The 19631-nt window shown below is 39.7% G+C and overlaps 1 protein-coding gene across 1 annotated transcript in view; it reads right to left on the minus strand.

Annotated features, from left to right (window-relative positions):
• Window positions 1–19631, minus strand: part of TULP4 (TUB like protein 4) — a 131159-nt gene that overhangs the window by 16005 nt on the left and 95523 nt on the right. Inside the window, exons 6-12 of the mRNA XM_049800399.1 lie at window positions 17807–17973; window positions 8171–8395; window positions 5686–5920; window positions 5043–5187; window positions 3396–3540; window positions 2038–2131; window positions 250–393 (exon numbers count right to left, since the gene is read on the minus strand). Coding sequence (XP_049656356.1) covers window positions 250–393; window positions 2038–2131; window positions 3396–3540; window positions 5043–5187; window positions 5686–5920; window positions 8171–8395; window positions 17807–17973 — 1155 coding nt within the window. The remainder of the gene's footprint in view (window positions 1–249; window positions 394–2037; window positions 2132–3395; window positions 3541–5042; window positions 5188–5685; window positions 5921–8170; window positions 8396–17806; window positions 17974–19631) is intronic.

Below are 19631 nucleotides of genomic sequence, written 5' to 3' on the forward strand. Positions count from 1 at the left end.
ACTAAATAGAAGATGATTAATTTTCCAATGAACTGGAAACTTAGCAGCTCTATACAGATTATATTTTCCACATATTTTAGAAAACAATGTCTGTAATACATATTAGCCTTATTCTAATTCCGTTCTACAGGACCCCATCAGACTAAGGGATTTTGATTTGTGTGTTTACCAGAGGGGGCTAGTGACACAAGTGATCTGTCCTCCATCTAGCTTAACTCATAACATGGCAGACCTCCAGCTCCTCCTTACCTGGTAAATCATCTTCATCTTCACTGAAAACATTTGGATTAAAGACAGGCAGGTTAATGTAGTCCATTGAAATCTTCCGCACTTCTGGGAGATATATTGTCATCTGCCTAGGCTGCAGATGCAGCAAACTGGTTTTATATATTACTGGAGAAAAAGTATAACAAGAAATAAAAAAATTAAATCTGTTACACAAAGAGTATCTACAGCTAAGAAAGAATCAATTTAAAGCAGACAGAAGGGCTATGACTATTTTTATTGAATGTATTAATGAACAAATGCATGTATGGGCCATTCTTAGCCAAATCACTATGCAACACTTTGCATAAAGAGGATAAAAGAGATTGTTACTTTCAGCTATTTCTCTTTAAATAGAAGCAGCATCTCTGTAGTTAAATAATCTGCAGAAATAATTAATTACTTAATCTTGTATTCAGACCTATTTTTACACAAGGAAAATAATTTTTCCATTCTACTTTTGGAGCTCCTCACCACAGGTTGCTACAGTCTTATGTGAGTTTAGGGGAAAACTGGAAAGCTCTCAGGAAGGAAATCTGTTGAGGGTTACTACATACAAAGAAACCCCTCCTGGCTCAGGAAGTCCCTGGGACCCAAACCACTGGAGACTGGTAGAACATTTGAAGGAATTATCACTATACACTTACTCTATGCTCATATCCTCCCTACCTATCCATCACTGACAATGACGGAATGAAAACGACCCCTGGTCTGACCCAGTAGGGCCATTCTTACACTATCTTTTGACAATCATTGCAAATGCAGATGTCAGAAAATTGTAAATTACTTGAAAAAAAAGTGGCTGGAACAAACCCAAGGGTTTCCGTAACACTTTATTAAATAGAAGGCCACTGCCCTATAGTAGTAACACCAGTTGTCCCCAGGGTGACAACATCCTGGGAGGTCAACTTTTGCCTGGAGGCTGGGCCAGAGAAAGTCCTCTCCCCGGTAGCTGGGAATCCATCTCTTGTCTGATAGTAGTCAATATAGCCACAAAAGATACCTATTTAACCAATTCTGCATCCAGGGCATCATTATGTAGTCCTGATCTAACTATATAATGCAACGCAGGAAAAAAATTAAGTTTTCCAAAGAGCTCGTAAAACTCCTATACTTGTGTTAATATTTCAATTCAGAGCACAGTTCCGCTAGGTGGTAACCTGTTCTTTACTTAGCCTTCTTCCTTCCAAGAAGACTCACCAGGGAGAAATGGCGTACACAGAAGAAGGTCAAGAGATTAGACAACTGCTACTTTTAATGAAGGCTACCAATTTACTGATGCTCCAGCAAGAGAATTGTATGATAAGACTATGCACTGACTTGAAGAATCTTCAGCATGATGCTATAAGAGCTTTTTTAACATTACTTTGGTATAATTAGTATCTAAATTACTATAAAAATCTGACTTTTAAAAATATTTCTATTACAGTAACTTAAACCCTATAATTTTTATAGCCTTGCAATAATTTTCTTCATTTGTTTGGGTTTTGTTCAAATAAACTGTAAAAATAAAGGTCTGGGCTTGACTGTTAATTAATCTTTTTATTACAACTGAGACTTTTAACATTTTATTGATCATCTCGTTATTGTATTTATAGATTTTCATCTCTTTTAGTTACAGTGAATTTTGTGAAATCTAATTCCTACTGTCCACAGAAAATAAGTGCTTTGTTAAAGAAGCCTTTTGATCACTTAAAAAGAATCACATGGCATAAGTTTGTTATTTGTTAGAAAGAGTGTGACATGCAAAAAATCAATAGAGTTTACTTTTACCTGCACCAAGGTTAGTTGGTAGGAAAGCAGCCAAACCCACAATTTTAAATTTGGTTCCCCAGATATTAGATGTGACCTGAGCTAGGTAGTTGTGCTGCAAAGCAAAAACAAGATCATTTTCACCTGATAAAATCTGTATCAAGCTCTACTAAAAAACTGCAAAGCAATCAAGCTATTGCAAATGATAATACAATTTCAGCTTCTCTTATTTTATTGAAACAGCCTAATGTGCCTATGTAGCAACTGTTTTACCCAGTCATTAAGATGTCTCTTTTTGATATCTGAACACCATCAGAAGTGATGTATACAACAGCCACATAGGCTGATTAAAGCTGTTGAAGAACTGAACGACATGACGGCTGCTTAGTGAGAATAGGTCTGTTTTCGGATATTTCCTTCTCCTGCACACCAAAAGCGCGGCTATTCTGTGTTTCAGAAAGTAATACACCATGCCTTTTGGTTCTATGCTTATGAATCACTTTATAGAAAAATAAATAAGACAGAAATCAATTACTCATTAACGGGAAACATATTTTTCCTGGAGCTTCCAAAACAGCTTCCCAAACCACTGCTTCCATGGTGATCAAATTATGGGTCTGAAAGACCAAGAGATTTTCTCAAAGGCCAAGAGTTATGCTGTCAGCATCAGGAGCAGGATCTAAGCCTCTGGTCTCCTGCCCTATTCAAAGGACTTTTGGTCCTATCTACCACTGCTGTGTAACTGATTTAGAATGTTTCAATATAAAGAAAAAAGTGAATCGACAGAGCAGAAGAAAACAGCTGAAACGAAACAAAACAAAACAAAACGAGTGCAGGCTGGTAGTAATAAATATGTAACCCAGACAGTTCTACAGCCTGCTAAGTTTCATTTATCCACAGCACATGAATGCCACAAAGAGCACAAAGTGCTAATTCCTTGCCTTTCTTCCAATTAAGGCTGTTCCATGTTAATTATGAAACAGAGAACATGTGGCCCTCTGAAGCAAACAGTTCCTTATCTCTGCAATCCCTAGCAAAGCAGAGAACTATGGTGGCATTAAGACAGCTCTAAGAAACTGATGAAGCATTTTCACATACACTTTCAAATAGCCAACAACATCACCTAGAATAAAACCTCTCGCATGGATTCACACTGACAGAAGTTAGTGGTGCCAGGATTTATCAAACAACACCTGATACTCCACTGACATTTTTGAACATTAACACTGAACTGGAATATGCAATTCTCTAGTTGTTCCATCTAGTTACTGTAATTAAATGAAAATTTTTTATTGGTGATCATTGGATCTATATCACAACCTGCTGCATCTGGAAGGAGATGCATTTGGACTCAGGTCTGGTAACAATGTGCACAATACCTGAGTAATATCTTCTAAAGGAAACTCTCTTCGGGTTAGGCTTGGTGAACCAATAGAAGGTTTCCTTATTGGTAACCTTGGTGATCTTGATATCTCCTGTGCAGATCGTGACATCTTTGGAGATTTGCGAGCTTCTATATTGATTCTGCATATAAAGCAATAATTAGAATCATCAACGAGCATGCAAAAATGTACAACATTCATGTCTTTGAACGTAAAGATGTAATGAAGACAACTGGAATGGTGTCCTCTAAATGACTAATGAAGACTGTAGAGTCTACAGGATGGAGAGTTACAGGTCAAATTTAAAGATATATAAGGGCTGACGCACTTGCAGTAACTCAAACCAGATGCTTTCCGATTCATTTAACAAAGCTTACAGCAGCTCTCCCAGATACAATATATCCTCCACTAATCCATAAAAAAGTGTAGGGCTGAGCTATTTCAGCTATGCAGACTTTGAGCAAAGCCTCAAGAAATGGAAACATGACACCTCAGCTGGCAGATCTCCATGTTAGTACAGCAAACCAAGGCTCCACAAACTTTGACAGTGTTCTTACTCTAAGCTAAAAGTTATTCCTACCTCCCACTATACAAAGGGTGTCATGAATAAGAGATCAAGCACCTGAAAAAGCTCGCTGGTAGAAAAAAATAATGAACAAGAGTTACATTTCAAACATACGGTCTTAGAAAACTGAGGACGCAGGACAGTTGGTTTTCCTGCACCATTTCGGTTTTAGGCTCAGGAACCGATGGTCCTTTTGTCCAGTACTACTAAACTAAAACTTCGGTATTTCACACATTATGTTCACAGATAAAGGGATGCATTTTCTTTGCCTCATACTAGGACAAGCTCATAATATAAGGTCTTTGGAAAAGTGTCAGCTGCAGCTAGAAGGCATCAGGACCTCAATCCCATAACATGATGCTGGCAGATAGATGTCGGTGCCTATGAGGAGCATCACAGACATCAGTGAGGCTCTGTGCAGGTGGAGGGTTCTGTCTATATACATAATGAATATAACAAAGAGCTCGCAGGAAAGCAACCAGACAAATAATAAGCTTATTTTACATATCATTACAGAAGCTTGTCAACCCAGTGTGTAGAAGGATCTGTTTGTTGAGGCTCCCTTGCAAGGTCACCACAGCAGCAGTGCCACCTGTGCCAGGATCTATGCCATCTATGCATTGACTTACAAATTTGAACATATCCCTGAGGAAACAAAGGTTTTAACTAGACCAGGGACCCTAAGCACAGAGGAGGGAAAACCACGGATTGTCTGAAGGACAAAATATATCCTATGGTGGCAAGAGTTTACATGTGGCAGAGGCAGTGATTGGAGAGTTTATAAAATCTTTCTTTGAAAGTGCTTGGGGAGAAGTGGTGCCCTATTGCTTCCCATTACCTTTTGCCCCAGAACCTTCCCCAAAGTCCACCTCAACACCAATCTCTGAGATCACCCCAGAACTGCACACTGTAGAGGACCCTACTCCTCCAGAAGACTCTTCTGGGCCCAGAGGAGTTTGCTTTTAATTTTATGAGGTGTCAAGACAGTGTTAAGAAAGGAAAAGGAAAAGGAAAAGGAAAAGGAAAAGGAAAAGGAAAACCTGAGGAAAAAGAAGAAGAAATAACCAAGAAATGATTACCTGGGGAGTTTGGGTGATTTGCTAGCTCGACTGATTTTGGGAGACTTCTTTGCTGCCCAGTCATCACTCAGTTCGATATCACTGGAGTCCGAGCAGTTGCAGCTGTCAATCACAGTGGAAATCAAGCTGTTTCCATAGATTTCATCTATCAAGACAGGCCCCAGAAAATGTAAGTGCTGCTTCAGAAAACTGATATCAATTACAACTATCAGTCATCAGAAGCATAAATCCAATCCACAGGCAGCAGTTGAGATAAAACTATGCAGAGAAAATTAACCGTTCTTCATCCTGCCTAGAATAAACTCCAAATTTCCACTGGTTTGAACTCAAGTGAACACGATTCAGAAGGGTGAATAGCATTCAATCAACTTCAAAATTGAGACTAAAGAATATTTTCTGCTAATGAGCAAGCTATGCCCCGCTATTCAAAATACAAGAAGTTCTCTTCTGTAAAACAGAAGACAGCATGATATAAATTCAGAGGCTTGAGCCTAGGTCACACTACAGATTTTTTTCACATCAGAAAAAAAAAATCAGATGCCACCTTCCATGTTGCATATATAGATTTTCTTTAACTCTTGAGGATGTAATATCTGAAGTATTTCTAAACCATTTTTTATAGAGAGCAACAATTAAATTCTACCTGCTTTTCCATCTGTTTTAGGATCCATGATGACAAACTCTGGCCGCAACTTGCTGATACGACGTCCTTTCAGGATAGGCACCAGTCCCCCAAGGTATTCCAGGTACAGAGTATAACATGGACCACCAACTTCTGGGTCATCTTCTGTCCGCTTCATCGTGCAGTGAAGCCGTTCATTACCAGCTGTTGGGTAGCTGACAAAATCTCTCATATTGTTTGGGTCTGGGATAGGAGGCTTAATTAAATGAAGGAAGGAAAGAGAAAGTTTCCTATAGGTTACTGTTTTGGTTTTTTTTTCTGTGGTGACTCAATCCCAACACAACTAACTGAATTTGAACCCAAGTCTAACTTGGCAGGTCAAGATTAGTACAGGTTACTGTGTGAGTTATGCAGGACTCACATGCAAGACAGAGTGGCTGTGTATTATTTAGTTAGGTCAAAAGCAGCTGTATAGAGAAAACTAAAACTAGTTACATCAAAAAGGAAGGTTGGACCTGTGATTAGAGCACTGAATTAGAAAATAAACCTGTCTTCAAGTCCCGGCTCTATCACAAACTTCTCTTTTAACTTGGGTAATGTGGTCAAGTATAAGTCTCAAGAGTATCTGGTCTCCTGCTGGCCCTCCAAGTGAACTTGGCCTCAGGTTCCCACTCCTGGTTAGTATTGGTACATACTATCCCACTATGCTACAGTGCTGTCAGTTCTGGAAGAAGCTTGTACTTCTTCTATCACTTCCAAGCACATGACCCATCTTTGCTGAGGGCCTGTTTGCATGCAGTGTGAAGATACACGAGCACAAAGCTCAGGGTGGGTTACTTTGCCCTGCTTGCTGGCACGCTGTATTAATCCATGAAAAGCTCAGTCCTAGAGCAGTTGGACTGCTTTTGTCTAGGACGATATAGCCTGTATGACACAAATGCTACTAATGTGTATAAGTCAACACAGTTTCTTTCAAAATGAAAGTACAAGAAAAAAAAAGTAGGGGGAAAAAAGGAGCCTCCTTAACCTGGCGAGATGAATATGGGCCGAGGAGTGATCTCTAATGCAGTCCTCAAGCTGGAGGGGGAAGAGGAATGTATGCAGGGAAGAGGATGCCTTGCCAAGCACTGCAGGCACGGCTGACAATGGAGGTGGGAGCATGTGGCTGGGGGAGAGCCAGAGTGAAGTATAAAGCAGTGTTGAAGAGGCTCCAGAAACACCCATGAACGAGCAGCGGCACACGGCTTCTGGGAACCTGCTTCAGCCTCTCAGCTACGCAGCCCTGCGGCCACTCCTCACCCCGGCATCCCCTTGAGGAGGTGACAGAAGGGTTGTCGGCAACGGTGTGCCCCTGTACTCCCTCTGCCCCTCTGATCCCCTTCATGGCTCCCAGCCTTGCTACAGCCAACTGCTGCCTTCAGCCCACCCCACCCCACCCCTAACAGCCAAGCAACGGTCACTGATGCTCTAGAGAGCTGCAGAGCTGGCTCTGGGACAACATGGAAAGCATCCTGGGGAGAAGTAGGCATGCTAGAAAGAACTGAGAACCACTGGTCTGTTAAATGCCCTGCATCTTTGGAGATCGAGGAGTTATGGTTACAGCAAGGCACTTATTTTTCTCTGGCAAATGAAATGTTTCACAGTCACACAAATTGCCCTGATCAGCAGTACCCAAATGGAACTGCGCCGAATCATTATTTTATAGGCATAATTTGTTCTCATTTAAGCTGGGCCAACTCCACTGAAAATAATTGATTTCAAATTATTTATTCTAGCTCTGCATTGTTTTAACAAGGACCTGAAACTGTCTCAAGAGAATGCTGTAACATACACAAAAAATATGTAACACAAAAATATATGTTTGCATCTAGGGCATTTACCAGCTAATGCTCTGGTTTATAGGCTGTGATAAAGAGTTTGGGAATCTTGAGATGTGACTGAGGACAACGCCATGAAACAAAGGGGCTGAGCAGATGGCTCCGCTAGTGCTACAGGAAAAGGCATAATATCTGGTTTATTTTTCCATAGCACTGTTGAAGCAGTAAGGTTAGCAAAACTGTCAGTAGAAATATTTGGGCAGCCACAGGTCTTAAGTGTAACCTTCCTGGTGATACAAGGACTCATGTAACAAGTAGGGAGGCAACAGTTTTACCACTGTGAATCTCTCCTATAACCCTGACACAGTATTACCATCAGCATGAGCTTCTTCAGAAGTCTTTGTGAGTCACCAGCATATTTTACCCTTGGGATGTCCTTGAAATGGCCACCCCCATAGACTAATGCAGATCAGCATGCGTGAGCCTTCTTTTCAGATTTTAATAGGCACCAAATGGATCAGTGGGCTCTTGAAGAGGACAGGAATGACCCTTAATCAAGCTTTTAAAATTATAATTTTGATAATTATAACATCTTATGATTTATCCATTGTCACTTAGGAGCACCATGGGGAAGAAGTCAAGCAACCCTTTCCTCTGCCCACCCCCGCCACACGTTTCTTTCCTTTTACCTTGATTGTTGGTATAAAGGCTGTGGTGAGGTACGAGCAGAGCCGAGGGGGCAGGGTCAGTTTGCTGATATCCTTGTCATCCCGCAGACAGCTAGCGATGGTCTGCTGGCACAGCAGTTGCAGACTGGAGACCCTGTGCTCGACTCTGACAACGTATAATGCAGGTCCGGAAGCCATCAGCAGGCGCGAATCCCTGTGACCCCAACAGATCGAGATGATGGGACGCTGCATGGAGAGGAAAAGGATACAACTTTAAAAGAGCCCGTACTTTCTCCAAAATGGTTGCACAGCAAGTGATCACATGAATTTAGCACTGATCATGTTACCCTAAATCTTCCAGAAACTTAAAAGTGCATACTAGTGCCCACAAAAAGGGAGCAAAATGTGAACATCTGAAATTATCAATAACAGCAGTTGATGTTTATACAGTGCTTTTTACTCACAAGGCTTAAAGCTCTTCACACAAGGAATTGTCTATCAAATTCACTACCTGGATAGGATACGTGACCCTGAAGTCGCACTTAAAAAGCAGGATCTTTTGATGCCCTATCTAGATGATTTTTTCAGTCATCTAATCAATCCTCATCCACTGGTAATGGCTGACATTTTACAACTGAGAAGTTATATGCCCAGAGACATTTAGTAAACTAGTGGACAAAACCCAGTCGGCTTTGTTGTCTTGCACTGAGTCTTCTGTTGCACAGTGTCTCTTTTGAACTATTTGCAGAGGAAGTGAACTGTGAAAGAGCACCAGGAACAAAAGAGAGAATGGCCTTTTGTCTTTTGCTTGTCTACACTCTGAAATGTCTAAAATTCATGACAGTAAAACCAGAGTCAGACGCAACTGGTACTAAGTGTCAGAATGTGGAGCAGAATAACAATAAACAACTCAAACGCTGCTTTGGACATTATTCCCTGCTGCATGAACGTTAAGAGTTCATGTGAGAATACCGAGTAGTGCTTGCAAGGAGCTCTCTAATCTCTATTCCTAAACCCCATCTTTTTCATGTAAAGCACCAGTCTGTTGTGACCTCTTAGAGCCCTACCACTATTACTTTTGCCCTTCATGAGTGTTAGCTGCATCCACCTGTCATTTCTTGCTTTCTGTGTTACAAAGCATCTCTATTTGCATACATACACATACTGTATGGAATTTCAATCCCGTAGCTGCTACCTCTATACAAATAAACAACACAGAGTAAAGAAGAAACTCTTACTCCGTGAAGAATACCATGCAGCAGGCTGTAATCAGTGAACTACAAAAAGGTTTATTCCTTCCTGTGAAGGGCTCCCTTCTTTTCACAATCCATGACACTCAAAAGTTCAAGCAAACATGTTTTTCATCTAAAGTATGAACTGTATTTACTGAAAGGTCAGGGTCTCTTTGGAATATCTTTGCTCTTCACAAGATGCACCAAACAAGAATTAACTATACAGAAGATAAGGGTCAAGGCACCATCAGTAGTAACTTTTATCCACTCCTCTCTAGTAATACAGTACCCAGGGTTAGATCAGCCCAGAAGTTACTAATCTAGTCTGGGGAAAAAAGCTTTCCCTTCGGTTACAAGTTCAAGATGCTTAAAGTGAGAAACTGGGACAAGATGTTTTTATGTGAATGATATGAAGCAAAATGCAGCTGGCACAGAACTATATCAATGTCTATCATCAAGATAAAGGGCTGGATGAAACAACTTTTTCAGAGAAAAGATCTTTCTTCCTATGTCATCTTATGCTATATTTAAATCTCAAGGAAAATATTAGTTTTAAAGTGGGAGGAATGAAGAAGCTTCATTTTCATTACATCTAGGCACCACCACACACACACACACACACACACACTCTTCCACGGAGGCACAAACCTTCAGGCTGCCTGATATGCAAACAGAAAGCAGCAACATGTGAACCTTGTGATTTTCACAGTCATTGCTAAAGGCATTTTGTAGTGAAGAATTTCAAAAGAAACAAGAAATCCTCTGTGTACCATCAATAATTATTACATGGCTTGTCATTAGCATGATCTGTGGGACAGAGCCTTAAATTTGATGAGTGATCACTTAAAGTATCCCTTACTGATTGGTATTTTCATGATTTGAGAGTGTGGCTCAGCCCTCATACTGCCTGGCAGTAATGAGACAGTTCAAGCTGCTCGCAAAATAAATGCAATTGAAAAGGCACTGACACAAGTTAGGTATCTGCCACATCTACTATATGGCAGTCTGAGAAAGGCACCAGTAGAAGTGACCCTGATTTCCCCAAAGGCTGAAACCCAGCATGGGCAGAACTATCTACCTGGGCATTACTGTGGGATACAAAATGCATCCTTCTGTTCACCTTGCATCAACTAAAGCTTACCTATAAATACAGTGAAAACAAACAAGTATGTGACTTGGCACACAAATGTTTATTTATTGCATAGAGTTAAACACCAAAGAGAAATCTAATATCTCAGCTATGATAATCCAACACAGCACATCCAGGTAGCCCTACCATGAAGTCTACTATTGCAGCTACTATAACCCAATATATCACACCCAGATGGGTCTCTGTTCATCCAAAGAGAGTCAAATGAAACTAATTCTCTCCTCAGGTTACCGCTGCAGGCAGAGAACAGCAGAGATGCAGACAGCACCAGTGCAAGAAACTTCGCAATCTTAAACATATTCCCAAGAAACACATTTTTCAGAAGCTTTGAAACACTGGGTGGGACCTCTGGCAACACAGCACTGTGGAGCTGGGGAAGAGAAGAAAGTCAGAAGTCAAAAGACATGGCCTCACTGCATGATTTCACCACAGTTTCCCAACAGCCAACCATAGTTCAGCCATCTTCTAAACTTCTGAATGTCTGTTTCCTTTACATTCTATTTACGTATTATGTAAACATGTGAGTGGGTGCATGTTTAAATACACATGCGCACACATACTACCTACAAGTGTTTGTAAATCACAACATTTCTACTCCTGCATGTGTACATTTAATCTCCCCACACATCTCACATTTTAATCTTAATATTTTCAATCTTATCAAAGAACGCTTTTACCATACTGGTTTGTTTTTGCTTACTGATTCACCAGACACACCTTGCCGCCGCCTTCTATGGAATGGTCAGTCCCCCAGTACTCCTCAAGTCTAATATCCAGCAACAATTCATTTACAGTGAAGGGCTAAGGTTTAAGATAAGGTTCAGGGAAAATCAGCCTGTCATTACAGGCTTGGAGAAATAAAAGATCACCCAAATGCCAGATCTGACCTGACCTTTGAATGTACTGCTCCAATAATATTTTTCAATAGCTACGCTTCCCATCCTTTCCCTTGAAGGACAAGGGATATGAATCAATTACTGCAGCAAGTCAGTTATGAGCTGGCCACAGCTTTCCTTCCAAACTCTGCTGAGAAAAAACAATTGAACTCCAATGCCCAAAGCAAAAGTATTGCTCCTCATAAAGCATCCACTTATTTGCATTGTTTAGCAAAAAAAGGAAGGAAAAAAGTTGTTAATACCCGTATTACACCTGTTAGAAAATGAACAAGCAGATTCTAGCACAGTAGAATTTTATTTTCCATGTTTGCACACTTGTTTTTTTCTCCTATGACCAAGGAAATGGAGCTGCAAATAGAATGTCTAATGATAATTTCTAATCTCACTTTGCATATAAAAATCCCATCAGGTTTTGAAAAATTTCAGCACAAACTGTAAATACTCAAATGAATCCCTGGGTTTAAATACAAACATGTAGGAAAAAAAAATCCTCAAAAAACCCTTGAACTTCTATACATAGATAGGATTCAGCTCTGTGACAATTACATATTAGAAATAATTGGCTAAACAGCAAAAAAATGAGACCTTTTATCAGGAGAAATATTGACTGAAAACATATCTCAAAAAGTGGCCAACAAGGAGCTCTTTTGCCATTTTTTTCAGAGTGGGCTTGAAAATCAGCTACATCTAATTAAATTTGTACCTCCCAGCTGGGCTGTCAACTCCCCTTAAAAAAAGCACACAGGAATGGATATTCCTGCTCAAGCTCTGTGGTTGCTTCTTATAATTCACTCATCTGTCTCTCTTACAGGGGAGAACATAATTTATATACCTTTCATGACTTGTATGCAGTTCAGTCAACGAAAACACTGTTCAAGCTGATTCTTGCTGCCTGCCTTGAGCTCAGAAATCCTGAGCCATGGGGCTTGCCTGCTGCTTGCACTAATCCCTTGTCTGCTGGCACTGGGAGTCCCACTGGTAATGAAATAAAAATGGTATTCCAGGGCAGAAAGCCCAGCAACAAGCAGGATTTTTCTCAGCAGAAAGAACCCAACTGCAAAACAGTACCTAGTGAATGGTAAGTAAAAATCTGATGCACATTGCCTATTTGCTCTCACTTTAGACTGCTGGCCTGGAGACACACATTTTTCCCTCTGCTTTTCTCAGAGAGAAGCTGGAAGGTGAAATGGCTGCAATGCCCACCCGGCTCTTGTGAACTGCTTGTGCACACCTCTGTACTGCCACAGCATTCATGGATGGCTGCTGGAAAGTAACATAACTTCTTCATTCTTCTGTTCCCCATATTTGCAGTGGGAATAATATTAACTAGTAAGAATTGATGGTGATAAAAGCAATAAAGACTATTGATGTGGTCAGAAATTACACTGCTGTGGCCTTATATGATTTTTCATGCAGTGAAGTCTTATTCTGTTTGCAGATGTTTCTTATATCCTCTCTGCTTCTACAGTCTATTTTTTTTTAAGATTTCAATACAGCAATGAGATTCCATTTTAGCAGAATGAGTCTTTGCTTAGACAAGTGTCTCCATTTTCCAGTCCTGATTATGATCCATTCCTGCAGCAGGCAGAGAGGAGCTTATGGCCTATATGGAAAATATCAAGGTCCTTACTGATAACCTGAAGAATGTTTCACCAGCTAGTTCTAAACTGTTGCTCTTGTTTCTCTTTCTGTAAGAAAATAAACTCTTCTTGAAGCTTTGTTGTCATCCAATAACAACTAAATAGGATTAATTTCAGGCAATATAAATGAAAGGCAACAATAATTCAGAAGCAACAAACCTGAACGTTCTATGCAAAATAAATGAAGACAAAGTAAGCAAGGTCAGCTCAGCTGAGTAACACATAAAAGGCAGCCTCTACTCTCAAAGCCTTTTGATCTGAATTTAACCTAAAATTGCAACCTCCTTCTCAGGCCTTAGTAAAATAGCTTTTACACAACTACCAGGTTTCTGCAGGATCACATAATCTTAAATCTATCCATTCAGATGCCGGGACATTTCCAGCAGAGAAGCAGCCCATGAAATGCTGTGAAGGCTGCTGCTGACAGCTGCAGGTTTAGAGCAAGTGGGTCTTCTTCTCAAAGACACCTGGAAGCCTCTCCCATAAAGATTTAGCCTTTGGTACTCCAGTTTGAATTAGAGTTTAAAAATATTACACTGATAAAAATGTGATTACAGTTTTTCTGCATCTAATCTTGTTGCCTATACAACTGATTCTGGAACATGCGAGGCTTAGTTCACTCTTACCCTTATTCTTCATTGCGCTTGAGGTTTAATCTGTTCTTACATCAGTTACACTGTGGTATAAAATCATAAGCTAATGTAAATTTACTGTAGACTTATAGGTGCATAGATGAGATCAGCATCAGGGTTTCTAAATCCACATTCTTGTTCCCCTGGTCCTCTCTGGGACATATAAAAAAGAAAATTTTGAAAAGTGAAGAAGGAGCCAAAACATAAGCCACAACTCTGAACCATTAGAGAGAAAAATTTCACAGGTTTGTTAAAGTTGGCAGTTAGGTAATTTTGAAGCGATCCTGTCGGAGACTCGTCTGTTTAAAGTTCAAATGGGAAGATGCAGAGCAGCTGTATCGACTCAGAAGCGACAGCAGGTACAGTTAGTTGATTTAATAAAGACCTGTCTGCACATCAGATGAGAAATTCTGAAGTGACAGAACTGGGTTGCAGCATTTCCGGTAAACAATTTTAGCAAGACTGAAAAACAGTCTTGAATGAGTTGATTATTCTCATCCCTGCTTGATGCCAGGGAAACGTTGTGAGTATTTAACAAATAACGTAAGAAAGTAACATTCTTTCAATAAAAAAATTATGACCAGCAGGGCAGCTTGCTATTGTAATCACATTTTTAAGTGTTGAAAAAGCAGGACCATGAAAAAACTGCCAGCTAAAAGAACTGGGAACATTTTTGGTACATCAGGTTGGTGTTTGTGTACATAAGCACGAGTGTAGTAAGAGCTAAAGTTTACAGAAATTAATAGTATATTTTTGAATAGTTATCAGCTAATCAACAGCCTTTAAGATACACTCTTTGTATAAAATAAATAACCAGCATCGACTCTGTGGAGTCATGGTATGGACCCAGTTTTCACAGAACTGCTTCCAATAAGATAAAAGTCTGGTGTGACTTTCTGAAGTCCCTTCTGAAATATTTTCATCATTCTTTCAAGGTTCAAACCAGTTTGATTCTGCGCAGCAGAAGTTCAATATTTGCCCTACCCTTACCAATGCTTTTTCAGCTCTTTCCACTATATTCTGCAAATATATTCTTGCAGCATGTCAGGGTGGCAGGCTGAAGCTCCAGAGCAGGGAACAAGAGAGACTGTTACACTATGCCAACCCCACCACCCTGTTTATGAATGTTGTTTTTCATGCAAAGCTACTGCATTCATTTGGATACTTCTCAACAAGTGTGGTGTCCCTATCTAAGGTTTTATAGTCTGCAAACTAGGTTTAAGAACTACATAATCCTACACTGAAGGTAAGAGCTTAAGAGAGTTAATCAAATGAGACAGAGGATGCCAAAACCATACTAAAGCTGGAGAAGGTGGCACATAAAACACCTTGAAGGGATCCATGACTGTTCCATCAAGATGAGTAACCTGCAGTACCCAAGTCTATTCTGCCTTGGGGTTTGCAGTGACTTTGTTAGGTAACGTTCCAGCCAAGTTGCATATAAATCCTACATAAGTTTTAGACTGAGTTTTGTTATAAACAATAAAATCTCTTGTTTCCTGAATATCCTACCAAAGACAGGACAGACAAACAGCAGAAACAAAACCAGTTCAGGATATTATAGTGATAAAATTTTCAGACGTCTGCTTCATCAAAGAATTGGGACAGAGGACCACATGGAAAATCAGTTTTGCACCTGTATATGTTCCTTGTTGCTCTACTTTTTTTGACCTTTATATCCAGAAAAATGTTTATTTAGAATAAACGTGCTTTTCCAGTCACACATTTGCTTGCTTCAGAAGAAGCAGTTTTAGCAGAAGAGTTTGAGATGACGAAATTATTTTCTTTTCTTCAACTCTTTTCTTCAGTAACCAGTGACTAATTTTATAAAATCCCATTACAAGGCTGATTCTTATGGTACAGAAAACTATTAATTTACTCTGATGAATTTGTCATCGGACAAATTACTGGGACCACTAACTCACTGTGTCATCTTTGCATATACATATTTGGAGCAGAGGCACAGCATAACAAAAGTTACTAGCAACTTTTTTTGAACAGCAGTTTTTATCTGGTTTTGTTAGTAAACCACATATTTAGCAATGTTCTAGCATACCTGTCACTTAGCTCGTAATACCGCTAGACCAGCATTCAAATACATGGAAGCATAGAGTCCACATGAGCAGATACAGATGTCCTTCTGAAAGAACCCTCACTTCCTCCTGCAGCTGAGTAAATATGAATTTAAATGCACTAAATAAAGAGAGTAAACACTGACTAATAAGAAGAGTATCTCTAATTTTAGGCAGGTTTATGGACACAGTTTTTAAATAAACATAAATATGTCAGTTTGAATGTTATTTCCCAAGGAAATGAGACCCTATGATTGTGCTATTAAGTGGTGGTTGCCACCCCCTGACTCCCCCATCCCTCACGTCCAACCTGGCTTACAACTTCTGAAGCTGTTGGCTTTTCATCTGAAGTTGACAATGGGGGAAGAAATCTCCATGATATCAAAATGCTGCAACTTCAGTGAAAATTAGCAGTTGGAAAGAGCAGAGAGGCTCATGTTAGTATTTTCACTACGAGAAATACTGTAGCATGAACTTGGCAGTTACTTGTTCTGTATGACTTGTCAGTGGCCCTATAAGTATATAATGGCAGAATAATTAGCCCTCACACCAGCCACAGTATGTGCTTTCTCCCAGCTGATTAGGCAGAAAGAAAGGAGAAGAGCTGAAAATAGGAAAAGAAGTTGAAACCATATAGGGAGAATGAGAGGAGATGAAGGTATTTAAACGAAGGAGAATTTGAGGTTACTGGGAACAAAGCAGTAAGAGAAGAGCCTGCGCGCGCGCGCGCACACACACACACACCTTGAGGCAACCTGATCCCATCGGTTCTGATGCTCAAACCACAATTTGATTTCACAGCTTGGCACTGGACTGTTACACTGGTGCAACAGCTAATACAGACATACTGTAGTAACAGAATATTTGCTTTTCACCTGGTCTGGGAATAAGCAACACTGGTATAAATACGTTTTCTCCCAAATTGATCCAGAGAGGAAAGGGCTGTGCTACTTTGCTGAAAGGGCTGTGTTTAAGACAACAGAGCTGTGTATCTGAGTAAGTCCTTTAGGTACCTAAATCAGCATTAGATGTCGCTGTACGTATTTATGTTGGCTTTAGAGACCATTACTTTATACATTACAAAACTAAAAAATTCTATCTAAATTAGAGTGCTAACGTTAATAAGCACAGGTTAATGCTAAATATAAGCAAACACAAAAGCTTAGCAGCTGTCATCCTTTTGTATCCATCCCAGATCAGGGTACTGAAAAAAAAATGATAATAAATGGTATCATGATTAAACATAATTAAGTAAATACATCTATAGCATTTTCCTCCACTTTCAGATTTCAAAGCTATTATAAATTAAGTTTCACTAATAACAGTCAGAAATCAGAATGGAATCATCCCTATTCTGCAGAAAATGAAATAAACTGTAGAGAGACATTCAGCTGGGTTCTGAAATACCAGCGAAGACCTATGAAGTATGTTGTGCTCCTAAGCAGCACACAGAACGTGTGTTGACATTTACTTGTCAAGTAACGTGACTGAGGTTACAGTGGAAGTCTGTATAGAAGGTAGGAACAGAAACAAGACTTTCTGATTCATCCTTCTCCATCTGATGCCATAAAAAGTAAAATATTGCATCAGATCAACTGATTGTACATTAGAAAATTACAGCAATAACAAAGAGAGAATAATCTTGCAGTTATGATACTGGACTTGGAATATTGTTGTCCAGCTCCTGGCTCTGCTACAACATCAAGCAAGTTATCTAGTGTTTTCTCCCCAGTCACTTACCCATAAACCAACAGAATTTCCTTTTTCTATCTTGCCCAATGATTTTCGGAAACTGACTGTTTCTCAGTATATATTTTCACAATACCTAGCACAGTGGGCCTTAGAATCAGATGCACTTTTGGATGTCTGTCTTAATGCAAACAATATTTACAGTGCATTTTAATCTATATTATATTTTAGAATGTGTTCAGGACATTTTACAAGCGTTTTCACATTGCAGGTCTATACCAATGAGCTAATGTGGGAAAAACATGTCAGCAAAGCATTGAGAACTGACTTAAAAAATACCTCCTACCTGCACAGGTGTCTCCAGAGTGTAGATATGTTCCCCGCGCACATTGTAGAACTTGACAAGTGCGCTTTTCAACAGGGAACCATTGCTGAGGTCAACCAGCTGGCTTTGCTTCTCCATGCCTGCTACTGCAAGTAGGTCTCCTTGTGTACACCACTGCACCACCACATCTGAAATCACAAAGACGGTTTGCAATAATCACTGATTAGAATCAGTAGGAACAGCATTTCCAGATGCTGTAAAGTGACTTGAACAGCTAAATCATGCTCTCAAAAGTTACTTAAGTACTTATCATTGAAATAGTAGCAAATATGCCGCATACACACGTCCGAGAATGACTCTTTTTACTTTGTAAATTGCAAAAAATGTGTTAAAACCATTCATTTTTCTCTCTATGGTGAGCCTATAATGTAATCAGTGGTTGCTCCTAAGTACCTAAGGACAAGAATTTATCAGAGATGTTAAAACTGATGTGGAAGATCCTATGCACATCCTTGGGGTAAGTAAGTGGAATCACGTTAATATGCAGATAAATAATCTCACAAAGAGAGCAACAAAGAGTATTTGTCTGGAAAGACCTACAGTGCAAAAAAGCAGCATATCTGGCAATGGCTCATATTCTTGCTGGCTGTGAAATAACTTTTAGCATAACTCAAGCTAGAGTTATAGTTTATATAACATCAAAATAAAAACACTTTTGGATTTTTCTCCATATATACGTATGGCCTGCATGTCATAGGTTTTCTTTTGACACTTGACTTGTGAAAATCTACTCATTTGTCTAGCATGAGTTTGCCAGAAGCACACAGGGATTACTTAGTCTCTCATGTACATGAATATGAATATACGTATCGGTTACTTCTCCTACAGGCACCTCATGATGAGGAACGCCCACAGCTTAATTGGGGGATACTAATTTCAAACCCTTATATCCTCCAGCTCTTTGTCACACTTCAAGAAGAGCACTAAAACAGTATTTTGTGTTTCTGCTTGTGTTTCAGAGGCAGATTTGTATGTGCAAGGAATACCGAGCTAGTCTTTAAACCTTTTTATTCTTAAACCAGAGGTGAAAGGCAGCTATTTTGTGCTGAGACAAAGTGAAGGTAAAGACAAAACTTCTGTGCTCTGGGATGCTCAATCTGCCAAGAACCTTTTTGAAGAAATTTGTGGGCGAGAAACTATCTTCAAATGAAGAAGCAGGAGAGAAATGAGAGTTGGCAGGAAGGATCTCAAAATTGTTTCAAGTTGTCAACTTGTCATTTTCAGAGACTTTTATGTGCAATTTAAAATGGTTTTGTATTATTTCAACTTTCTGATATTTCTCATGGGAATTATGCTTCTGTACATATCAGAGGCAAGACGCATATTCCTCAAGATAATTTTTTCACAGCTAGGCACTGTATGCCTCTTTTTTTCTCCTAGTCCTCAGCCCTCTAAGTAATCTACAGTGAGATTTAATTAATCTTTCTCAGATAATATAACAATAGGCAGGTTAGAAATCAATGAGGCACGCTGATCAACTCCACTTTTGGTAGCTGGCTTAACTAAACAGTTACCAAAGTGAAAAAACAATCTCCTTTGGATACATGTCTTCAGATAAAACCTTCAGTCAATCCCCATACCGAGAGGAAGAGGAGCGATTACTGCATCCAGGAGTTTTCTTTCTCTCAAAACTCGTAGAATTAGGCTGCTGCAAAGGCAGCGAAGGGCTGGACGTGGGCTGCAGCATCCCCCTGGGACAGCACGGCTCTACAGCGTGCCGCTCTGCACACGGAGTCTTCAATGACTATCGAACCTTGATGTACAATAGCTCAGCTGATAACTAGAT

The sequence above is a fragment of the Accipiter gentilis genome, chromosome 5, assembly GCF_929443795.1.
Source record: "Accipiter gentilis chromosome 5, bAccGen1.1, whole genome shotgun sequence".
NCBI classification, from domain to species: domain Eukaryota; kingdom Metazoa; phylum Chordata; class Aves; order Accipitriformes; family Accipitridae; genus Astur; species Astur gentilis.